Here is a 24,105-nt window from a genome sequence, read left to right as displayed (position 1 = left end):
TTGGCGAAAATTTTCGTAATTTTGAAAAGTGCCGTAATAAATTCCTCCGTGCACTATTCCGACGTAATTTTGCGAGAGAAATCGATTGGGCGCAGTCCCAATACGCTGCGATCAACGCATCAAAAGTTACAGCCACAAAACGAGACCTGTGTTTTCGACATATTTCAGCTGGTGCTTTTCCCTTCGTAATTTCTCTGCTGTTGATCCCACGCTCGTTTCGCTGCGTTTTCTGAGTTCCTAGGGGTCCAATTAGTCAGGAAAGGGTCATTTAAATCGAATCTGCGACCACAAATTCTCGGCTCCAAAAATGAAGAAAATGTAAGGCTAACCCCTTTGCATTTTTGGCGAAAATATTCGTAATTTTGAAAAGTGCCGGAATAAATTCTTCCATCCACTATTCCGACGTAATTTTGCGAGAGAAATCGATTGGGCGCAGTCCCAATACGCTGCGATAAACGGATCAAAAGTTACAGCCAAAAAACGAGACCTGTGTTTTCGACATATTTCAGCTGGTGCTTTTTCCTTCGTAATTTCTCTCCTGTTGATCCCACGCTCTTTTCGCTGCGTTTTCTGAGTTCCTAGGGGTCCAATTAGTCAGGAAAGAGTCATTTGAATCGAATCTGCGACCACAAATTCTCGGCTCCAAAAATGAAGAAAATGTAAGGCTAACCCCTTTGCATTTTTGGCGAAAATATTCGTAATTTTGAAAAGTGCCGGAATAAATTCTTCCATCCACTATTCCGACGTAATTTTGCGAGAGAAATCGATTGGGCGCAGTCCCAATACGCTGCGATAAACGGATCAAAAGTTACAGCCAAAAAACGAGACCTGTGTTTTCGACATATTTCAGCTGGTGCTTTTTCCTTCGTAATTTCTCTCCTGTTGATCCCACGCTCTTTTCGCTGCGTTTTCTGAGTTCCTAGGGGTCCAATTAGTCAGGAAAGAGTCATTTGAATCGAATCTGCGACCACAAATTCTCGGCTCCAAAAATGAAGAAAATGTAAGGCTAACCCCTTTGCATTTTTGGCGAAATATTCGTAATTTTGAAAAGTGCCGGAATAAATTCTTCCATCCACTATTCCGACGTAATTTTGCGAGAGAAATCGATTGGGCGCAGTCCTAATACGCTGCGATAAACGGATCAAAAGTTACAGCCAAAAAACGAGACCTGTGTTTTCGACATATTTCAGCTGGTGCTTTTTCCTTCGTAATTTCTCTCCTGTTGATCCCACGCTCGTTTCGCTGCGTTTTCTGAGTTTCCAGGGGTCCAATTAGTCAGGAAAGGGTCATTTAAATCGAATCTGCGACCACAAATTCTCGGCTCCAAAAATGAAGAAAATGTAAGGCTAACCCCTTTGCATTTTTGGCGAAAATATTCGTAATTTTGAAAAGTGCCGGAATAAATTCCTCCGTGCACTATTCCGACGTAATTTTGCGAGAGAAATCGATTGGGCGCAGTCCCAATACGCTGCGATCAACGCATCAAAAGTTACAGCCGAAAAACGAAGAATTTTGCTCCACATTTCTCTCCAGTCGATCCTACGCTGTTTTCGCTGCGTTTTCTGAGTTTCTGGTGGTCCATTAGTCAGGAAAGGGAAATCGAGTCTGAGACGAAAAATTTTCGGCTCCAAAACTGAAGAAAAAAACAACGCTAAATATTGCCACAGAATTTTGCTGCGAGTGAAAATCTAGCCTTGGGATGCTAACGTCATGTCTACCTATAAGCTCGATGGTACCGCGCCGGATGGGGAACAATTTTTTCTGGCATGTTGCCTGTCCACAAAGTGAATTACCCACAAATCCCGAATATCCCTAGAATCCTGTAGAAGCGCGTGCTAGAGTACATACTACTAGAGGCGGTAAAAAAGTACGGAGGAGGAGTGAGATAGAGCATACATGCCACGCACAACCAGTCCTCCTCTCTCTACAACCTAGTTGGCCGATATATTTTCTTTCAGACGATCAAACGCAGAGTGAGAGAGATGGAGTATGCAGGGTAACCCAGCGATATATATCTCGCCTTCTCATCACGACGGACACAGTTTTCTCGAAGTTGACGGCATGGGTCGCTACCTGCAGAAGGATATGCTTCAGAGTGCTGCCGAACTCATGGCAGTATTACCACTTCGTGGTATTAGAATACTACAGCTCACTCCAAATTCTTCGACATGCATCATCTGTGTTTTCAACTTTGGTCGTGAGTGAGGTAAATTCCGATTAGTGAAGGCTGAGAAATTTGGACTCAACATTTTTCAAGATTTTCCTATAGATTACAATGGCTGACGAAGTGATAAATGGAGAAGCATTGTCTCTGAAACATAAAAAAGAACGAAAAGAACTCCAAGGTATGATGTAAATATATCTTGGAATACATGAATCACATGCTTTACCGCTTTACCTCATCTAAGGGGGTATTCTAGTCTAAAACTTTTCACCGTTTTTCAACGAAATTGTTTTCTTAACCCTTAAAACTCCTGGCACAGGTGATACCGTTAATATCTGTATGCTGCATACGGAGTTATTCATTTGTCTACATGTCGGTTGCTTCAGTCAAACCACTGGCCAATTTTTGTCATTGTAAAAACAATCGTTCTCTATAAGGATTTCAATATGGGAGCATATATGATTATACCAATTTCATCAAATATACTTTTCTGCTATTATTTCTTTTACCTAACGTTTGCTTGATTTACATAGAGAACCTATTTTGCTCGCTGCCTGTCAATGAGCGTAGTATCTGCGTTACTGTATAAGCTCTGAAGAATAAATGGTCAAATAATTTTTTTGAAATTCTCAAAATTGGTGATGCTATAACAATTCTTACAACTCGACTGCATAGCATGGAAGCAACTGTGTGCTCCTTCTCTGCAGGAAGTCTATTGTAAGTGGCGTATAGGTATATATTTCGCCATAGAGTTTTTCGAGATTGTTGCAAATTTTCGGATCTTGGAAGGTTTGAAAACACGGTCAGATATAGAAGCAAAAACCTAAATCAACATTCACATACATACCTACATAATCTGCATAAGATCTATAGTAAGTTTATATTTTTCTCTACTTTCGAGTTAAGCAGACACATGGTAATGACAGTTTGTTGTGCTGATTTCTGTCTTGTCAGGCAGAGTGTAGTCACTACAGAATTGTCAGGGCAGTACAAAATATCAGGCCCTTTACGCAGATCCAGCCAAGAAGAGGAAATTTCACGAAATTGATGTAGCACGGAACAATGAACAAATTCCACTAGTGCATTAGCCGTAAAGTTGAAGAAATCACAAAAACTAAGGATGCACGCATCTTGCATACTGTACTTTTTCAGATTTTATTTTTAGCCAATTGCTGGCAGTTCCTATTTGTATAAAATATATTTAAAAAAAAAATTGTACTTTGACCAAACCCATGGCTGTGGATTAGCTTTCAAAATTACAGTTAACTGTGATTGCCCTCCACAACATATCAATTCATGTCGATTTATTGTCAAATTATACGAGGTAAATCGTTGAATCGTCACTACATTGTAGTTATTATGAATTGACCAAGGTGTAAATTTATTTTGTGGCATATGAACTTGGGACAAGCACTTTCTACAACATCTACTTTCATCAACATATACTACACCTGTCTCAAAAATTTACATACCGCATCCAGAGCTGTTTTCAATAATGCCCTAAAAAGTGTAATCGAAGAAGAGAGAATATCAAATTCTGAAGCTTAAAATCCAGACAGAGAATTCATTGTCAATGAAGATGAAACCTAGGAGAAACAAGGTTATAGTTCTTCATTTGGAACCTCTACACTCATTGGAAAATCCAATAAAAAAAAAGTGTTTGATGCAATTGTCAAATCAAATTATTGTCAAGGGTGTAACCTGTGGAATGCAAAAAAATTTAACGAATAGCATGCATATAATGAGTGGTCTGAGGAACATAAAGACAACTGATTTATAAGTCTCAGGCACACCAGTCAAATGAAGATGATATTTCTAAGATCAATGTAGAAGAATGGTATCAAATACACAACGTATATCAGAGGTAGTGACAGCAAGCCCTTCAGAGGCATTTCAGATGACAAACCATATGGCGATGAAACCCTTATCAAGAAGAGTGTATGGGACACGTGTCGAAGTGAATGAATACAAGATTGCAATGCTAAGTAAGCCAACATGGGTATTAAATAATGGACGAATGTACCACATATTACGTAATGAAGAGGCTGAACAAATCCTTGATAAGATTATGCATAGGCCACCTTTGAACAACAAAGTTCTAGAAGTGGTTGGATCGATTAACGACAACCTGACAGATAATTTACTGGAAAGATGCTTGGGAGCGAACATCCAAAATAGTAAAGTATCTCTGAACTCACTGATTTGGATTTTTGCCCAAAGGACATATATTGTGGACTTGCCACGATCGAAATTGTCACCTACCTAGGAGTTTCCATTTTTAACAAAGAGTCCAGCAGTACTCTACATATTTTTTCTGTCATGGGAATAGCTATTGGTCAGCGAACAAAAGTGTATGCTGATTACGAGACTAATAACAGGTTCGCTGATTTGAGAGACAGGTGTTATTAGCAAAAAAAAAAAAAAGTCAGATTACTCTCAGACAAGAAATGCAGAACTGAGAAATGCCATGACATGCAGAAACAAGAAGAAACCCTTTATGGCTCAGGAATTGCCGATTAATGGTTCGTATCTTAAAATTCAATTGATGTAGAAAATAAAAAATTCCTATAAAAATTTACAATTTTTGCAACCATTTTTATTTTTCAAGTAAGAATTTTCATCGCAATCCAATTAACATTTCAACCTATCGAATGAATTAAAGAAAACACAAAAATATATTAATTATAAATTATTTCACTACATTATTTAAAATTTTGAAAAAATTCATTAACCACAAATCCAAGAAAAATTATTTATTTTGATGATTTTAAATTTTATTAAATAATTTATTTTAATTACCTTCATTTATATTCAGAACAATTATTGTTATTAAAAGACAAAAAAAATATCTGAAATTAAAACTTCATTTTTATGAGACCGGCATTCAATAAATTTCAATTTCCGTTCGTATTCTTTAGTCCCAACCATAGTTACACTCACTAATTGCTACCCTTTTTGATTTTTCAGTTTCAGAAAAGCAGAGCACGCGGTACCGTTTTTTTTTATCTCTTTCCACGCGTTACGGAGTAGCGGCCGTAATCAACATAATTTTTAAATGAAAATATTTACAGAGTACCTCTAAATATCAGTAAATAACTATAAAAAATATGTGGCAAAATATTTATCAGTTCGGCATAAAAAATTCCTAAAAACAGGTCAAAAATCTTTGTTTAAGACTAAAATACCCCCTTAAGATTACTGTTCATTATTTATAAAGGTTTACAATATTTATGATTAATGATAAATTTACTGTAATGAACCATCAATCAATATAAAAAAATTTAAGATGAGGCAAAAGATGTAACAAATCACACAAGTTGTTTCTAATTTAGATAACTATTCTTAATATTACTATGACTATTATTATTCTTATTCGGTTTTGCCCAGCTCAAATCCAGAATTTGAAAAAATCTATCTGCAAGGGTGATAAAAAACGGAAAAAAGAAATAACTGAGGAAATAGCACAGCTGGAGATCGATTTGGATAAAAAGCAGGAGCAAGAGATAATAAACTCAAAATTGAAAGAAGCCCCAGTTGAGAACGAACATGTCTCAGCCGATGATAACCAGCCAGAACAGACGCAACAACGTATATCAAAAGCGCAGAAGCGAAGAGACAAGAAAAGCAATGCAGAAAAGGAAAGATATCAGAGGATCATTGAGCAGGAGGCGGAAAATGTTAATGGGAAAAGAAACGTCGAGACACAAGCCATAATAAAAATACTCCAAGAACGTCACCTCCGTATTCATGAAATTCCCAGCGATGGCCATTGGTAAATTCTTACTCATGGATTGTTCCTATGTCGAAAAAAAAAGAATTATGGACGCTTTTTCCTGTTCATTGATCTGAAGTACCACGTTCTTGGACAGCAGTTGAAATTGTGCAACGAATTATTTTTTATTCTATATTCCATATTATTTTATTTTTTATTTTATACTCCAAAATTCTGATAAGTTTTTTTAATGAGATTACTTGAACTTGTGTCAAGCTACAATCATCATTAGAATGGTCATAAACTTCACTTTCAGTTTGTACAACGCGGTTTCTCATCAGCTAAGAGAAATAGGAGATATCCCATTAGGCTTCAAGACTCTTAGGGTGAAAACTTCGGAGTACCTCAAAGCCAATATGAACGACTTTGTACCATTTTTACACAATGCTGAATCAGAAGAAACTTTATCTCCTGAACAATACACAAAGTATTGTGACGATGTTGCAGGGACAACTGCATGGGGCGGTGCTGTTGAGGTATTAAATAGTACTGGAATAAATTTAGTCATATTTGAATGTTCAGTAAATTTTTTTCTAACTTTTGAGTAGAAATTACAGTTTTATTTGAAAGCAACTTTTTTTTCGTCTAGTTGTAAGGCTTGTCTATAGCAAACAATAATCCTTGTGAAAGAACATTTTGAATCCAATTTCGAAAGACCACTTATTGAATTGAAAGTTTGCCTATTTAAATAACATAGAGACGGTGTCATTTCTTAAGTTGTTACTACTTATATTCATTTGGTGATACAAACACGATCCTGGAAGCATTTTGTGATAATTGAAATTTTCTAAATGTGTCCCTTGAGAAAAATTGGTAGTCCTTATGGGTCAAAAATTATAAACCACAAAATTGCATATTATGAAAAAATTTAGCTTGAAACGTCGTTGGTGGAAATTACAATTTTGTAAGGAATTTAATTCTCTACAAAATCTAGGATCAAGTCAGTATAAGTGTGACTGATTTTAAACGACAAGTTTTTAAAAAATTATATTTTTCCGACGAAGTTTAAATGAGATAACTTCGAATTCCGAGAAGACATTTTAAAATAGGATTTAAGATATATCCTTCCGGGAAATATTTGTTTTATTATGTGCTATAAATTTTTCAGGTAAAGGTGGGACAAAATTTTGCTTTTAAATGAAACACACTTATAGATATGCTGAATAATTTGCTCATAAAAGCGATACTGATGGCTTTAATGCTTCATTTTAACAGCTACAAGTTCTCTCCCAAGTTCTGAAGTGTCCGATTGAAGTCATACAAGCAACTGGAGCCCCGTATGTTATAGGCGAGGAATATAAGGACGAAGGAAAAAAGGTCACCTTGACTTATCACCGGCACATGTACGGACTCGGTGCTCACTATAATTCCGTAACGAAATTTGCGATAAACGAAGAAAGTTGATCGACGTATCGAGTTAATTTCCTCAATCATTCATCACAATTGCCATGAAATTTTTCGCGCAGTGACGAATGAAAAAAAAATTTGTGAACAAACTAATGATGGATCATTTAACATCATTTATTCAAGCATTCGGAATCTGAAATTGAATCAGTTTTCGTTGTTATGACTTAACTCTCACTGGTGTATTCTGTTTCATAAATGGATTCAATCGATTAAAAGAAAATATTTATCCCAATAATACGAGTTGATTCTTTATTTGCAATCAAAAGAATGATGATTTAAAATTGAGATGATGCTCGTAAATAGTCACCGGTAACACTCGATTTTAGATAAAGTCACTATTCTTTATATCGACCCTAGATGTTAATCAGTTTTGTTTTCAGCTTCCTGATTCGTCTCTCGGTGTTTGTTTGGGTCGTCTGGTTTCATAGCAGGGAAAAATAATACCTCCTGTAGAAGAAACAGGTTGTTATTAAACTTACTCAGTCTTTTCAAGTATGGGTAACTCAGAGAATACGGTACCTTGATGTTATTAGAGTCTGTGAGGAACATTGTGAGTCTGTCAATTCCGAGTCCCCATCCAGCCGTTGGGGGTAAGCCGTATTCCAAAGCAGTGCAGAAGTTTTCATCAACTAACTGCGCCTCGTCATCTCCTGCTGCTTTGTCGCTTGCCTGTTGCTCAAATCTGAGAACAATTTACAGATAGTACTAAACTTTCAGAAGTAGGTGTATTTTATATTTTCTGGAATAGGGATTCGATTTAAAAGATTTGGGTTAATTTCAAGGTTTTGTAGATTAAAAATGACACGATGAATTAGAAGACCGTAGAGAAAGTTCCGGATATTACCTTTCTCTCTGAACAAGCGGATCGTTCAACTCTGTATAAGCATTGCAGACTTCTTTTTTCATAACGAAAAGCTCGAACCTCTCGGTTAGTCCTTTTGCTGATCTGTGCCACTTTGCCAATGGTGACATGATTTGGGGGTGGTCCAAAATAAATGTTGGATCAACACACGTTTCCTCTATGAACTCACCAACAAGCTGTAAAGGGTTATTCGGACATGAAAGAAAGTGATTTTATTCTGATGAGTGATTAGATTTGTATTAAATGTTATAATAATGATAATAATAATAATAGTAATAATCATTGTCCCCAGAAGCTATAGTTTGTGTGGGGTATGAAAGGAAGTGGTCAGTAATCATCACTATGCTTCTGCAGCCACCTTAATTTGTTCAATAGAAACACCTACATTCTCATAGAGAGCATGAAAAATTGCAGAAAAAAAGTTTGCCCAAGTGTAGGCGGACCGAGTTGAAACTTCACTTTGCCGATTCATAGCCCGAATAATGTAACTCGCATTACAATTTTTGCAAGTTGCTACTCAAACCCTCTTCGAAACACTGGGAATTTGAACCAAAGTCCCCCCCCTTCTATAGTTTTGTACGTTAGCGCGATGCTACTAAGGTTGGCTAATAACATAATATTTATGCAGCTGACGGTTAGTGTTTTATGTAAGAAATAAAAAAAATTTAAGAAGTATATTCCGAACTTTTACCATTTCAAGGGTCTCGGGAACCAAAATGAAAACAATACAATTTGTTGTGAAATTCCAAGGAGATTCCAAGTTTTTGGGAAAGTCAATGCCGTGTTTCAAACACCTAAACTCACCTTGTCTAGAAGCCTGGCAGTAGTCCGCGGTGGAGGACACTCAACATTGTGTTTTTCGCACAAATCGCTGAGAAATTTTGCAGCTTCAGGCGTGTTCAATTTATCGGGTTCGGGCAGCTTGACGTTCAACATTGTTTCAAGTGTTTTGAGCATTGGGATCCGCTTGAAAGGAGGTGTGAAGTCGATTTCCACTCCTTCGGTATCTGGGCCGTCAGGGTGAAAAACTAACTTATACGTCCCGTGAATGCTCTTCACCATGCCAGACAACATGTTTTCGGTTATTGTCATCAGATCGTTGTAGTCCGCATATGCCATGTAAAATTCACACGTCGTGAACTCTGGGTTGTGAGTCATGTCTATTCCCTCATTTCTAAACTGTCTTCCTATCTCGTAAACTCGATCTATTCCCCCAACAACGAGCATCTGGGTGAAAACGATATTTTTTTTACTGCATATTACACTGAAAAGAAGTTAGTTAGGTTTTGTTTTTACAATAATAAACTAAAACAATGAATTGGAGTGTTGGGGAACATGATAAAAATATCAGTTGATTTCTCCCAGAAAAATGGCTACATGTAACTTTCTGTGAAGTTCGATAAATACAAATCATTTCTCCTGCGAATTGAGTATGTATTCGTTTTCGAGAGATAGAACATCTGGGTTGTACATACTTTGTGGTAAAGTTCAGGAGCGACTCGCATGAAGAGATCCATGTTGAGATCGTTGTGATGTGTAATGAATGGTTTAGCAGTTGCACCGCCTGCTATCATGTTCATCATGGGTGTTTCAACTTCTAGGAATCCAATGTTATCAAGGAATCGGCGTACATAGGCGATTATTTTTGCGCGAACGTGAAAGACCTGCCTGACCTTATTGTTCAAAATAAGATCTAGATATCGTTGACGGAATCTCGTTTCCTGGTAGGTAAAATTTCGTTTAAAATCTTGAGGATAACAATAGAAACTATTGTAAAACAGTTAGTAAAATTATCTACCTTGTCTTTAAGGCCGAAGTGGAGATGGGGCAGCATATGCAAACACGGACTGAGCAGAGTTATGCTTCTCGGCATGATCGAGAACTCTCCCTTTTTTGTTTTTCCCGGATTACCGACGATTCCGATTATGTCGCCCCTCCTTATCTTAGCTGTATCGGAGAAGAATTTCTCCTCATTCTCGTAGTGCCTCGCATTGGCCATCACCTGGATTTTTACACCCTCGCCTCGCAGATCATAGAAGATCAGCTTTGCCCCCGACTCACGAATAGCGTGAACACGACCCGCAATGCTGTGAGTTTCATTCTCTAGGACCTCACCTTCCTTAATGTGACTAAAGCTCTCTATGAATATTTCCAAGGACGTCGAAACATGGAACTTATGCGGATAAGGATGCTGCCCAGCTGCCTTAAGCTGGCTAACTGCCTGTGTTCGCAACTTGAAATATTCCTAGTAGAAAAAATAAAGAAACAAGACTATCAGAAACTGCGGAGAAATGGTCTTAAAAGACTGACTAAAAACCGATTCTAAAGCATATAACGGAAAAGATAACTCACTTAAAACCACATCAAGTTGTTGAAAGGTTGAACTAAGTAATGTTGAAGACAAATGGACCCCACCCTCTGAATTAAAAGTTAAATAAAGAAAAGTGACGATTTTTCAAATATAAAGCAATGTTATTTGCACCAAATATTGTGAACATGAATGAAACATCACTACTATACAATAGAAATGATGTGAGCAAAATTAGAATTGGAAATACAATTTTTTTCTGAAAATGCACTGTTGCATCAGGGGCACACTTTTACTTACTTACTTCTGGAAACAAATTTCATTATATTTAAACTTTGAGAAATCGGAAGTTTTACCCATACCCACTAACATGATGATTTTTTTCATGTGTAATTGCTCATTTATTGAATATGCAAATGTTAATAGTGGATTACCTCTCATAAAAGTCAATATACAAATCTAAAAATTTGTGTGCATATTCAGATGGAAGTTTGGAAAAAACAGAAGGCAGATTACAACTTCTGAATTGTTCTTAGTTCATCGATGATATATTTTGTAATGTAAAACAAAAGACGTACGAATTATGCAAAATTTTAGCACCAATTGAATAGTTTTTTTTTAAAGGTAGGTAAATGTGGCGTCACGTTATGACCTTGGATCTTAGAAATTCTTTGTACCCAGACCACACAAGGGAGGTTACAAAAATCGTACAAATATTTTCAAGAAAATGTTTTCAGTGTAGTGTTTTCGAAAAGAAATGTTTAGAACATCAATGTGATATAATTAATTGGTCAGTATTATTATATTTATATAATATTGCCCTTAATATATTAGAATTTATTATCATGATTTTACTGGGTTAAATCTAAAGAATAAAATAATTGCAACTCACACAGTACTTGATATACAATCTCTATAAATGCATGCAAAAACAATGTTTTGAATACCTGTAGAAATTATGCCATATAAATCTTTTTCAGTTACATTTTTAAGGGAACGTTACGACATTATATATCCATACCTATAAAGGTCTATGAACCTTTCTGAAACCCCAAGTTACTAGGTTCAACAGTTACACAAACATTATATTTAGGCTAAACAATATTTTGTAAAAAATTTTAAAATAATTATGGGTATTTATAATTTGAGTCAAAGATCTTGATCGATTAACGAACACATGACAAGTAGTTTTAAAAAAAATGACAATCAGTTGAAAGTGAAAACTTCGTAATTAACTTACATTTGGGCTAATTTCCTCCTCTTCCTTTAGGGATGGTTTCTTATCCTTAACGGATGCCGCTTTGACTTCAGCTGCTGCCGTCTCTTTTTCAGCTTTTTCTTTAGCCTTCTGTTCGGCCTTTAGACGTCTTTTCAGCTCGCTGAGGTGGACAGAAATGATTGTGAGGTTAATTTAGGTTATGTTATGTTCGGCCCCATGAATTTTGATTTGTTTTTAAGTGGGAAATGAGACCTAAAGTTCAATTTCAATTACCCACCTCGAAAGAGGTTGTTGGATGGATATTCGTCGAAATACTGAATCTAAGCTTAACAAGGAAAGTTCTGTGAGAGAAGAGCCAATATTGCGAGAGCATTTGTTGGTTAGGATACGAAGCATGATGAATATACCATGGAAGTTCCTAACCTAGACACAATTTGACACCATTCAAACTGTCAATATAATTACGTTCATGTACGAGATCGAAGACGGTACAGTCTGATAATTAATACAAGATTAACATGTCAAGACAAAGGAGATCGTGATTGACAACGTGGGAGCCTAGAGCGACGGACGGCACGCGTTTATTTCAGGTTATTATCAAGAGTCCCGTGACTAAACTGAGTAGTGATTATATGGTCGCGCGTTTTCTGGGAAATGAAAATCATTCTGGCAGAATTGTTGACAAAAAACTTACAAAATTACTCACTTTTTTGAAACTTTTTCACCGTCGGTAGTATCGGCCATGCTGGTAACGTTTTGAGAAAGGGTCTTGTGTTACTACGTTGGCAGCCTTGTACTTTGGAGGAGGTCTGTCACTTTTGTGATTTTCGTCAATTTCTTCGAATTTTTCACCACTTTCTAGTCTTTACATTTTTCCAATACAAAACTATCAACTAATAACACTGGCATACACATTTGTAATCAAGTCGCGGATAGGTGACAATCCAGTTTGACTTCCACAGTACTGTTTCAAATAGTCTAGTTCAGTGTTGCTCGCATTAGCGGGATCACGGTTTATATGATTCGTCGCTCTCCCTCAATGTTTAAATTTCGAGTTTTTGTATTCCATTTCATAAATGAAAATTTTTGACATTCATGCAAATGCTAATTTTTTTACTTTTGAGGCAGTAGCTTTTTGTCGAACAAGCGATTATCTGATATCATAGGTATATCTTAGCTATTTCTCCGTCTTGGGTTTGTTTACACCACTAATTGCACATCAATCCTTGGCAAACGACTTGCATGGTCGAAGCTTCTTCAATTCGAAGTTACTTCGGATTTTCGTATTGGTTTCAATGATCTGGGATGGGAGTTCTAGGTCTATTATGACTTTGAATAATAACTCAGAATGATTGAGCTGTCAAATCGTAATATCATTTATTAGCTCATATGGGAAAAGCCTGAGGCATAAAAACCCATGACATTATAACGTCTTATTTTACATGTATTATCGTTATGTGTACATCCTATCATTACACGATATCAGATCGGCTTAATGAAATGTACGTAGCCCGTTTGACTCACACCATTGCAATCTCGCGTATATGATACGTTGGTTTTTGCGTTATTTTCGTGTTCTGTACCGGGCGATCTTGAGCCGTCGTCGTCCCCTCGGTCAGAAGTTCACTGTCAAAGGATCGGAGAATCTTGAGCCGTTGCCGTTCTCTCGATCTCTATGACAAGAACTGTTTACGTTAGATGTGTATTGGTCTTAGGCCTTATCGTGAACACGTTTCCGAAGCGAGTCGTTCTGACGACTGGTACAAATTCGCGTGCGCGTCTGCTCATCCGCGAAAATCAGACACCAGTGCTGCCACGAGTCGATAGAGCACGGCGATTTCGAGAAATTACGATGGCGCGATATCCAACGACCTTTAGTCACCAAACACGACTTTAGACTAATTGTAAGTCGATTACGTGCAATCATTATTTCTCTCGAAATGACGTCTATACAGCATCTGAATGAATCTTTCAAAATCAGCCAGGTTTATTTATGAAAATTCAAAGGATTGAATGTCGCTGCGGTTTTTGGGGACGAAAAATATTTTGTCTCAGAATTTTTGTCTCGATTTGCATGAATCTTTTTCTACGAAATGTACCCACACAAATTCAAATACATAAGGCAACCAGAATATCGCAGGATCAAAAGCAGCAAAAATGCAATGAAATTTGTCCGTTTTTCTGCAGTAACTTTCGAAAAGTTATAATGTTAGCGATTTCTGACTACCCGCAACCGTTTATTCTAGCGAAACTACGTCGATATGTCTGCATGTCTTCATTCTAACAATTCTTAAACCATCTAAAACTTTGCACAATAATCAAAAAAAATATTTTTAATCTCAGAATTGATTTTGAGGAACATGTTTTACTAGTTGGAAAAAAGGCTTCCGGCTTTCCAAAACGATAACTAGAATATCGTGGAACCAACAGTTGCAAAATTTTCTCTTACATGATCCACGCCATATCTTGTAATTCAAGTATAGTATATAGTACGTAATTATCGATGTTTATCAGAACATTTTACCACGCAACATTAGATCAGTATGCATGTACAACATTCGTAATCATTGATTTATACAGGTATCTAATTTTACGTACATGTTGTCACATTGTTTATTAATCTCACATTCACTTCTCTTTCCATGGTGGAATAACATAACTACGAACATACCCCTTAACGAATATAATCTTAATTATATATTTTCCTACGGAAGCAAAGAGGAAAAAAATTGCGAAGTATTGAATCCATGCCCACTTCAATTCTTCCCATAGTCCAGGCCGATAGTGAATCATTTCCTCGGAATAAAATATTTCCGTTTGTACGACAGTTTCTTTTTCGACGGAAAATCCTCTCTCCCACGTCAATTTGTCATTTGCAATTTGAATCGCGACTTGAATTCAGACACAATATTCAAATATTAATAATAATTTTCTGTAAATTTCAAATTACAATCCAATGATCAGTTCAACTTACATTTCCTTCTTGCATTTTCTGTGAGCAATTCGAACAGTGTAAAATCATTTATATCTGTAGAATAATTGTAAATATCATGGATGCCCTGATTGTGCAATAGAATTTTCTGATCCAATCGTAAATCACCAACGATCGAGATTCTCTGAACATTTGTAGGTATTGTGTATTGAAGAGCAGCCATTGTTTCCATTGCCAGTTTATTTCTCTCCTAAAATTCATAAGTAATAAAATGTAATTTCATTTTGTCACTGTCAGATTATTTTTACATCATTCATGTGATAATTATGTATATCTAAATAAATTTAATGGTAAGTAAACAAACCCTCAACTCGTAGTTGAAGAATAGTAAAAGCCTGACGGAATTTATCGGGATTTTTGCAAAGAAACACAATTCGAATTTCAAAGCATCGTTTAGCCCATCGTTATTGTAGTCAAATTCCTTTACCTGAACGTTCAAAATAACAATATTGAATAAATGAAACAATATTGACACTGTTCATATTTACAATACTGGAAGATCACACCTGTATCAACTTAAAATAATGATTAATGTATTAATAATTTATTAATAATAATGTGCCACCTTTGTGATTGTACAACTGTCCGTAATGCTGTTACCCTTGTAACTACGAAAAGTAGAACAAATAATTGGGCCGACGTCGTCGTTACTCTCGGCTATCAATAAATATTTACGTTTAAATATTATATTCGGTTTTTCTGTGTACGCGTAATTCCGGACCGAAAAGCCTGGAATTCGATAGACAAAGTTGGGTAAACAATTAATGGAATTCAATTTACAACTGCACACAAGTATTGCTTAAAGTTGGAAACTCGCCTCCTGTCAAATGAATTACAATAATTGGAATTAATAGTATTGACAATGTAACAAGTAGAACAACGAGCGTTCCGCGAGAGCGTAAATTTGATTTATATTTATATTGCACACACTCGGAAAATATATCAACCACCGGCATGTTGCCGCTTCTGGTTGCTTAGGCAACTGTCGTAAACTGTGGAAAATAAAGTACACACGAGGCTAGAAAGCTGTCCCCTTAATTTTTCTAATCTGAAGATGGCGCTGGGTGTCGCATGCAGTATTCATTTTTTCCGCTCGAATCTACCTAACAATAAAAGTATTTTTTACTGCATAGTTTAATTCACATCGACTCAATGTCTTAAAATGAAAGTTCAACAGTTTGCACGACGTTTTTTATGCCTTGTAATTTCTTGAATTAATTTAAAACGGTTAGCTGTTTGCCAGTCTCGGCGCCATGTTGGAATTCTTAATTGCATGTTAATCAGATATACATAAGTATTTACATAGTAAAAGATGAACCGATTACATGAATGATTATGTGATTATGTATCGATAATATTTACAATAAATTGGAAATATACAATTGTACTAATGCGATCTTAACGTAAAATATATAATAAAATTATAATATTATAATATATATTATTTACAAAGGTAGATGTAAAAAATTATTCTTGTAGTTTGTTGTTATTTACAAATTGCAAACGTATTACTGATATTTAATCAGAACGTGTTTGTGTCTTACTGGAAATCGTTGAATCTCTATACAAATACACTTGACTAAGAATGGAAAGGTCTACCATCACTTGAAGAGCTCCACATATTCCAAATTGCATAGGAGCTTCGCGCGCAATGAAGTAGCATGTTTTGAACGTGTCGCCCATGGTCCACATGGCCACCATTGTAATACTGGGAACATAATCAATGCGTTAGATAAAACAGAAAGACACCAACGATGTAACTTTTTACGGGTATATCGTTTGGAAGCAATATTTTATTTTTGACCTCAAACAAAAACGGTTTGTACACAGTAAAAAGAAAAAAAAACAACTCACTGGAGAATATCTCTTAAATTCAATTTTAAAAGGTTGTTCTCGAAATTCAAAGGTTCTCATTTAAATTACACAGAGAAGGAGTTGTTTTCTTTTAAATTGTTACCACTGAGGCACATTTAATTGTACAGAATTGATCCTGGGAGCGTTTTATAGCAAATTAAATTCTCTGCGAAAGAGTCCATTGAGCGAAATCAGCAGCTCAAACGGTTCAAAAGTTTTAAATCTAAAAGGATTTTTGTTTAATTTCGTTTTTACATGTCTGTACTAGATAAGTTATTCACTTTACCGTAAAAATTCAAATTACAAATTTCAAACGTAGTCAAGTTCGGTGGTGACATCAGAAAAAAGAAATAACATCTTTCCCATGTTACTTAAACAGGAAAGCTTCAAATTCCAAGACAAGCATTTTGAAATTGGCCTCAAGTAATAGCCACTTACAACAATTTTCAATTTGCTAAATATAACAAGTTTTGAGGTAGGAGAAAAAAAAAATTTCGGAAAACCCTAATATACATACTTCCAGCATATAAAATAAAACATGTCAAATACTCAAACATATGGAGATGAATACGCAATTGTTTTGCATCATTATTTCAAGGACAAACAGAAAATATCGAAGAAAGCCTACAGTTTGTTTTGTATGTGTTGCTTGTTTATAAGAAAGAATCAATTATACAAAGCCTCACCTCATTCCATCCGTTGACTGATTACGGAAGTTGTGAAGCAATTGAGGAACACCAAGCATTGCTTCTGTTAGAACTGCGAGCAGTCCAACCATCTCAACAAATATTAACACATCCACAAAAAGATACGTGATCACAGCACCCACTGCTCCAAATAGCAGTATAAAATCCAGGTAGGATTGAAAGTCTGTCCATTGCCAAAAGAATTTAATGTCCAAATCTATTCAAATTATCTGTTTTTAAGTGAGTTACCTATAACTATGCTTTGTTTAGATTGTGTAAGTAAATATGTATATCGATATAAAGATGTGTAAGAATTTCAATCAATCCTTCAATAGCACAAAAATTGTACATATATGAATACAATAATTGCAAATGTGTAAATATATTCATTTATTTTCGATTTACACATACCTGTGAAGACTCTCTCCTTTGCTTTGATGATCTGGTTTTTGTTCTTTACGCTAATGCATAGTTTTATCATGACTAACATGGTTATATTCATTAGTATGCTTTGAAGTAAAAGAGGAGTTTCGAAATGCTTTCCAAACCTGACAATGTAAAGAACGAAAGAAGTAAAATGAATAATACGAGTATTTTGGTATCAAGTCTTAGCGACAGATACTAACCAGAATAAGATGCGTAAAGTATTGGCAATAAGCAATGCGAGACATACATAGAGTGAAAACCCTTCAGAATCCTCTTTACGTTTAATCTCTCGATACTGAGGAATGTATGGCACAACACCGCCAAATATCATCGCTCCAGAAGCAACGTAGCTAGCCAGCTTTGTGATGCTTAATTCTTCATAGCCTTCAAAAATGTCACCCATTTTTACTGAACGCTGTGAAATACTGGTGATTCTGAACGTTCGAGAAATTATCAATCTTCTTGAGGTTATGTTGATAATAGGAAATTTTATTCCTTATAGGAACATCATGATGATAAATTATTGTAAAGATGAATAGGCCTAACTTTCAAAGATACTTCATGTGAAATTCATATATCAATAGTAAACTATGTAATCTTTCAATTTATATACTATATGATAGGGTTTGGTGATTCATATTTCTTGTAAACAAACAATCTGGATGAATTTGGTTGTTAAATGGTGTGTAGCATGTGTGTAGATGGCATATAAATGCGTATATGTGACGTACACAATACATGAGATTGCAAAACTGTATCTATACACCTATAATGAATTGGCAGCACTGAAACCAGTTTTGTGTCTTTTTTGCGCTCTGCATCGTTGACAGGCCTCTATCTCACTCTGAAGGAATTTAGTATAGTGCTAGGGTGTAGTGGTAAAAACTGGATTAGATTCTCTAGGAATCCCGTCCTCCTTGGTAGTACGCAGTGGTTTGAACAATTCTTTACGAGTCAGAGAAAGTTTACCAATAATGAAGCATAACATTAAAAATTTCCTGAAAGTGAGATATAGTTTGCAGTTTACAATTTTCAGGAGAAGGAGAGACGCACCCAAAATTTTTGTCAGTGCAGACAATCAATGATATAATTTCACCCTAGGAATACGACCAATTCCGTGTACTAGGGTGTACAGAATGTGAAGTGACATAGAAAATAATGAATCACACGTAAGTATATGTATACAAACCAGCTTACACCGTGGCACGCATATATATATATATATATATATATTTAGGTAAAAACGTTCCCTGATCGACGTGTGGTTGAGGGTATCAGCCATGTATCAGCATTAATGGAGAAGTAAATGTAAATATAAAGAAATGGATCAGACAGTGACTGAAGAAAATTTGCAACAGATATGCGCGAAATTATCTGACACGGAGGTACAAGTTAAATCAATATTCCTAAACCTTTCACACTGTATGATGCATTGGAAAGTCAATGATAAATGTTCGATTTCATTATTTTTCAGGTCGCTGTAAACAATGAATTGGATCTTATTTTGTCCAGATATTGCCATGTCGAAGCGAAATTGCAGAATATCAGTAAAGTTCTTCCTAATCTTACTATAATCCATTCCGAAGCTGACAAACTGGGAGAAATGATCACGTTTACCAACAGGCTTGCTGAAAATGTTAGCGCCAAAGTTAGACGACTGGATTTAGCACGTGTATGATATACACATAATTTTATATGCGTCTCATTTGTTCATTCTTTTAAGATTTACTGTTTTATTTAAACATTATCTACTCAGCTGTAACTCATCTATTCGATCATTCATTTATATATTTACTTATTCATTCAATTACTCAGTATCATCGGCTGAAACCTTTTGCAATTGTTACTATTTTTGCCTTAGTAATATTTGTTAAATTAATCTTACATACCCTCGCCAAAATTATTTTCTCAGAATTTCCTCATAATTGAAAAAATTGAAACCATTAAAGATATTCAGTTTAAAAATCAGCAATAAAGAAATTCATAGATTGGATTATTTCATTAGTTTAAGTGAATACAATTTTGAATTGAATTTCAGAGCTCATAAGACTGCTCTCTTTAGCAAAGAATGTCATAAGCATTCAGTGAGCCCAAAACTTCTCTTATACGTTTTTCCCTTCCCTCGATCTTTCACTTTTTTACCCTTTCCGCTTCCATAGTTCTTTCAGATGCTTAAATCTTACTTAGTATTTCTACAGTTTTAAATATTATTATAATTTTTTGTTCATAGAGCAGAGTATCCGAGTGCCAGAATCGAGTGCACGATGTTCTCGATTTACAGCTGTGCAGTCAAGGTGTTGCTACAGCATTACGGAATGAGGATTATGAACAAGGTGCTGCCCATGTGCATCGTTATTTATCCATGGATAGGCAACTCCTGGAGCGAACAGCTCAAGACGTTTCTGGAGATCACACAAGCATTTCAAGTTCACTAGTTACACTTCAGCAGGCTGCGCACCAGCTCAGAACAGTCATAACTCACAAGTTTGACGAGGCGGTAAAAGACGAAGACTTGGCGTCTGTCGAACGGTTTTTCAAAATATTCCCTCTATTGGGAATGCACAACGAAGGCCTCAGCAAATTTTGCCAGTATTTGTGCACCAAGGTAACTGTTTGTCAAAATAAAATGAATGTTTGTATGATCTATACATTTTTTATCTTATCTAATTTTTCATTCAAGCTCCAAGAAACTGCACAAAAAAATTTGAAAGCTGCACTCGACGCTAAACAGACAGACAAACGAGCATCAGTCATTTACGCGGACACAATGACCCTCTTGTTTGAAGGAATCGCACGAGTCATTGAAATTCATCAACCAATTATAGAAACTTTTTACGGCCCTGGAAAGTTGCTACCAACAGTCGTTATTTTGCAAAAAGAATGTGATAGGTAAAATAAACTCGTCTCAATGTTTAGTCACATTGTTGCACAGTTTCATTCACAAATTCGATTTTATAATTGAGGGATTTTTGTATTCAACTATCTTCCGTTTGAGGATTAATTCTGTTGCCTTCATTTGTAGGCAAATAAAAAAAATCGTCAGAGAATTTATGGTACATCGAAATGTTTCGAAAAAAGTACATGCAATAAATGAACTGCTTCGCAAACAGAGTGCAGACAAAATTGATCCAAAGGATCTTGACTTACTCCTTGGGGAAATAACAATAATGCATTCTCGTGCCGAACTATACATCAGATTTCTACGAAGAAGAATAAGCGTGAGTCCAACTGTATTTCATGATTGTTGAGTAACATGTCAAATAACATGTGATGGGTCCTCAAAACCACGAACTTGTACCCAAAATGATATATAATGCCAATGTATGCTATAAAGCTTTGACTTTTTGCATTAACAGAACGACTTGGAGATAGGTGTAGCGAACATTGATCAGCGAAAAGATCAACTTCAGGAATTTGAATTGTACATTGGTAAAAGTGAGCTAGCTCATGCGATGCAGGAGCTGCTAGGTGCTTATCTGGCATTGGAGAGATATTTTTTGGAGGAAAGTGTAAACAAAGCGGTTGGAATGGACACACTGGACCAAGATCAACAAACATCGAGTATGCTCGATGACGTTTTCTTCATAGTACGGAAATGTGTAAGGTGTGTTTGTAGTTTGAACGCGTAACTCCCTGGTTTATTCATTGAGGGTGTATATATAAGTAGATAGCTGAAAAAGTGGTTTGATTTTGGGAATTTGTATCTCTACATCCAGCTGTACGAATAGATTAGAATTTGTTTTCTTCAAAAGTACGAGACTCGAGCTTCATTCACGTGATCATTTTATTAGCATTAATTAATAAGAAGCATTGCTGTTAATGATACCAGCAACCAATTTTGCTTGGTGACATGTTTAGCAATGGTAATTTGATTTCCCAAAATTCACTCACTTTTTCAGTCACCTGTCCATATCCCCTTAATTGATGCAAGGTTTCAGACTATCAGATATTTTTCAGACGTGCTATCTCAAGCTGGAGCGTTGATGGTGTTTGCGCCGTTGTTAATATGGCCTGTGGCATTCTCGAAGGGGAATTTGCAAGCCAACTAAGAAGCAGACTGCGCCAAGGATATCCCGCAGGATACTTAGACTTGGCTCAAGCTTACAACGCTCTCCAGACGAGCATACAGCATGGTCGTTTACAAGCATCGGACACAGAACTTGCACGGCTCATGTTTTTGGTAGTATTTACTTCTTAGGGTTCAAAACTTTTCAGTAGATGTGATTTTGGACTGTCGACTGCGTCCGTTTGGTCATGTCGCTATCATAAGTTTTTAAAAACACGTTAATATGCGTCAAAACACAGATTCATTACAAAGTTTTCAAATTTACACTCATTTCAGGCGTACCTGAACAATACGGACGTCAGCATCGAACACGTCGAAACATTGACAAAGAGCCTTGGGGAAGAGATTGCAACGGCATTTCCCAATATGCGAGAAAAAGAGAGGGGTAAATTTGACAGCTGTTTGGCTGGATTACGAGGCGTGACGTCAACTTTGCGTGCGGTTGTCGACTATGGGTTAGAACAGTTACGTGCAAGCGCTGTCAAACCTAGAGTAACGCCTTGGGTGGATTCATTTTTGTCATTAAATCATCACATAAACGAGGTAGAGTTGCAAAAATATCCGCGAGTAAAAAACGATCGAATAAATGGCCTCTGATCAAAAAATGAAATTGAAGTACTCCATTACAGGATGAATTACTGGGATATGAAACCGAGGAACCGTTCGTTCAGACTCTCGTGATGAACTTGGAAGGGTTGCTGCAGGTGTTTAAAGGCGGACTCACACCTTCAAACTATGACGCACTGATCGGTATTCTCACAGCAGAAGTTACCGCCCGTTTCGAGAAAGTCGTTCTGAAATCAACTTTCAACAGGGTACATATTTCCAACAGGCTTATTCACCATCTGCACAGCTACTCACAATAGCACAAATAGCTCTGGTTTCAATGAAAACAGGCAATTACGACGAATTGTGGCTGTGTTGATGGGTTTTCTTTCCATCTGCCTACGAGTAATTACTATTTTTGGTTTTCTCGTTGCCCAGGCAGGCGGACTTGTACTTGACAAGGAAATACGAGCTCTGGCAGGCTACTTAGCCGCAGCAACTTCTTGGTCTGTGCGTGACAAGTTTGCAAGATTGACTCAAATCGCAACCGTTCTCAGCGTCGAAAAGGTTGAGGAACTCGCTGACTACTGTGGCGCTGATGCTGTCGCCTGGCGATTAACACCTGCTGAGGTCAGACGCATCGCGTCTCTGAGAACAGACTTAAGACCTGAAGATATCAAGAGATTGAAATTGTAATTCGATATTACAGCTACTTGCATGTTTACGAGAACATGAATTGTGTAACAACAATGACAATACAACGTTATGATTTAGAAATGCTTTTTGATTTTTAACCCTCTCGAGAAATCGGCTTGTTTCACCTAAACTTTAGTGTTTAACGAAACCGTATTTCGATTAAATGCGCACAGAGTTTATGAAATATAATCTACATTCGATCAGTTTTTAATCACTGTTAGTCTTTGCAAATGCTTTGAAAGGTCGCGTATCGCTTTCAATTGCATAAAACAAAATATAAACGACATGTCTTCATGTTAAGATACACAACATAAACAATCGTGAATGCCAACCTCTGAATTTAAATTTAATTCGGGATCAGGATAATTGCGCAATGTCTGATTCAGGTGAAATTGTAAAAGAGAAAGATACTGTGAATCCGACAGCATATGACTGCAATATCTTGCTGCAAGAGAAAGGATCTGCTGAATGTGTAAAAAGAAATTTTGCATCGCAGCCTTTAATTTGTTCGATGGATGAACAATTTTTGGCTAGAAAAATTTCCTCGGCTCCTAATATTGGAATAGAGATATCTTACGATGATTTATGCGGCAAATGGTCATTTCCGGATAATCCTGCATATCGGAGATACGATATTTCCTTGTTTCCTCAGATATGCACTTGGAAATTTATTGATGAAACTGATATGTTCTATTTGAGGCAATTTCAAGATGACAAACAAGCTGTTTTAGCATTAATCAGTAAACAGCTGCTTGCTTTGTGGTTAAATATTCATAAACCTAAATTCTGGTGTATCGTAACGAAATATTTTGTCACCTTAAATTATTTCTACAAAAAATTACTTTTATCCAAAAGTACAATTGAGCAAAATTCGAATTTCATGCTATATGTTCTTTTTTAGTTACAGCTAAAAGAAGTAAAACTAATTGTTGTATTTTACAACATACATTTCTGATTAGAATTACTTGAAACTTGTTATGAATTTTCCACAGTAATGTAATTTCACTGTAAATAGATAATATTTATAAATATTACCCGTTTTCTATTTTTCGGAATGCATAACACCATTTTGTTCTTCACAAACGTTTTACAAATTTTTAATCAATA

At 36.1% G+C, this 24,105-nt stretch overlaps 4 protein-coding genes across 6 annotated transcripts; 2 read left to right on the top strand and 2 right to left on the bottom strand.

Moving 5' to 3' along the window:
* Positions 1-2,054: 2,054 nt before the first annotated feature.
* On the top strand, positions 2,055-7,766 carry LOC124297603 (deubiquitinase OTUD6B). Its single transcript, XM_046748814.1, has 4 exons — positions 2,055-2,345; positions 5,552-5,936; positions 6,193-6,412; positions 7,152-7,766. Exons 1-4 carry the CDS (start codon positions 2,276-2,278, stop codon positions 7,338-7,340), a joined length of 864 nt encoding a protein of 287 aa, XP_046604770.1. The 5' UTR covers positions 2,055-2,275; the 3' UTR covers positions 7,341-7,766.
* Positions 7,566-12,629, bottom strand: LOC124297597 (lysine--tRNA ligase). 2 transcript variants are annotated; one of them, XM_046748802.1, is made up of 8 exons: positions 12,439-12,629; positions 11,754-11,892; positions 10,004-10,450; positions 9,681-9,926; positions 9,010-9,432; positions 8,188-8,381; positions 7,863-8,025; positions 7,566-7,790 (listed from the first exon to the last, which is right to left on the bottom strand). In XM_046748802.1, exons 1-8 carry the CDS (start codon positions 12,474-12,476, stop codon positions 7,704-7,706), a joined length of 1,737 nt encoding a protein of 578 aa, XP_046604758.1. In that variant the 5' UTR covers positions 12,477-12,629; the 3' UTR covers positions 7,566-7,703. The 2 variants fall into 2 exon arrangements, with proteins under 2 accessions (XP_046604758.1, XP_046604757.1); XM_046748801.1 differs by lacking the exon at positions 12,439-12,629 and adding an exon at positions 12,010-12,321.
* Positions 12,630-12,751: 122 nt separating this feature from the next.
* Positions 12,752-18,432, bottom strand: LOC124297601 (solute carrier family 66 member 2). Of its 2 annotated transcripts, none has more exons than XM_046748809.1 (7): positions 17,891-18,432; positions 17,676-17,812; positions 17,265-17,448; positions 16,324-16,432; positions 15,029-15,151; positions 14,707-14,914; positions 12,752-14,623 (listed from the first exon to the last, which is right to left on the bottom strand). In XM_046748809.1, the coding sequence occupies exons 1-7, from the start codon at positions 18,091-18,093 to the stop codon at positions 14,361-14,363; spliced, it is 1,227 nt and encodes a 408-aa protein (XP_046604765.1). In that variant the 5' UTR covers positions 18,094-18,432; the 3' UTR covers positions 12,752-14,360. The 2 variants fall into 2 exon arrangements, with proteins under 2 accessions (XP_046604765.1, XP_046604764.1); XM_046748808.1 differs by having other exon boundaries at positions 17,265-17,481; positions 17,891-18,430.
* A 101-nt stretch (positions 18,433-18,533) lies between these two features.
* LOC124297596 (conserved oligomeric Golgi complex subunit 4) lies at positions 18,534-23,079 on the top strand. The gene is made up of 11 exons (XM_046748800.1): positions 18,534-18,859; positions 18,928-19,075; positions 19,165-19,362; positions 19,921-20,295; positions 20,371-20,579; positions 20,713-20,908; positions 21,047-21,294; positions 21,648-21,870; positions 22,033-22,299; positions 22,386-22,571; positions 22,741-23,079. Exons 2-11 carry the CDS (start codon positions 19,013-19,015, stop codon positions 22,996-22,998), a joined length of 2,223 nt encoding a protein of 740 aa, XP_046604756.1. The 5' UTR covers positions 18,534-18,859; positions 18,928-19,012; the 3' UTR covers positions 22,999-23,079.
* The last annotated feature ends 1,026 nt before the right edge of the window (positions 23,080-24,105 follow it).

The sequence above is a fragment of the Neodiprion virginianus genome, chromosome 2 (genome assembly GCF_021901495.1).
Source record: "Neodiprion virginianus isolate iyNeoVirg1 chromosome 2, iyNeoVirg1.1, whole genome shotgun sequence".
Lineage (NCBI taxonomy): Eukaryota > Metazoa > Arthropoda > Insecta > Hymenoptera > Diprionidae > Neodiprion > Neodiprion virginianus.
Note: the sequence above shows the minus strand (reverse complement) of the source record. Positions and strands in the feature narration are given on the sequence as shown.

Bases quoted from the DNA above. Each gene is read 5' to 3' on its own strand.
- LOC124297596 (XM_046748800.1), top strand. From the start codon at position 19,013: ATGGATCAGACAGTGACTGAAGAAAATTTGCAACAGATATGCGCGAAA. The intron at 21,871-22,032 runs GTAGTATTTACT...CACTCATTTCAG, and splicing joins TTGCACGGCTCATGTTTTTG to GCGTACCTGAACAATACGGA. The intron at 22,300-22,385 runs GTAGAGTTGCAA...ACTCCATTACAG, and splicing joins TAAATCATCACATAAACGAG to GATGAATTACTGGGATATGA.
- LOC124297601 (XM_046748808.1), bottom strand. From the start codon at position 18,093: ATGGGTGACATTTTTGAAGGCTATGAAGAATTAAGCATCACAAAGCTG. The intron at 14,915-15,028 runs GTTTGTTTACTT...TATGAATTTTAG, and splicing joins TCTTCAACTACGAGTTGAGG to GAGAGAAATAAACTGGCAAT. The intron at 14,624-14,706 runs GTAAGTTGAACT...TCTGAATTCAAG, and splicing joins AGAAAATGCAAGAAGGAAAT to TCGCGATTCAAATTGCAAAT.
- LOC124297597 (XM_046748801.1), bottom strand. From the start codon at position 12,128: ATGCTTCGTATCCTAACCAACAAATGCTCTCGCAATATTGGCTCTTCT. The intron at 10,451-11,753 runs GTAAGTTAATTA...TTTTTCTACTAG, and splicing joins AGGAGGAAATTAGCCCAAAT to GAATATTTCAAGTTGCGAAC. The intron at 9,433-9,680 runs GTATGTACAACC...GTTTTCACCCAG, and splicing joins CTCCTGAACTTTACCACAAA to ATGCTCGTTGTTGGGGGAAT.
- LOC124297603 (XM_046748814.1), top strand. From the start codon at position 2,276: ATGGCTGACGAAGTGATAAATGGAGAAGCATTGTCTCTGAAACATAAA. The intron at 2,346-5,551 runs GTATGATGTAAA...GGTTTTGCCCAG, and splicing joins AGAACGAAAAGAACTCCAAG to CTCAAATCCAGAATTTGAAA. The intron at 5,937-6,192 runs GTAAATTCTTAC...CTTCACTTTCAG, and splicing joins ATTCCCAGCGATGGCCATTG to TTTGTACAACGCGGTTTCTC.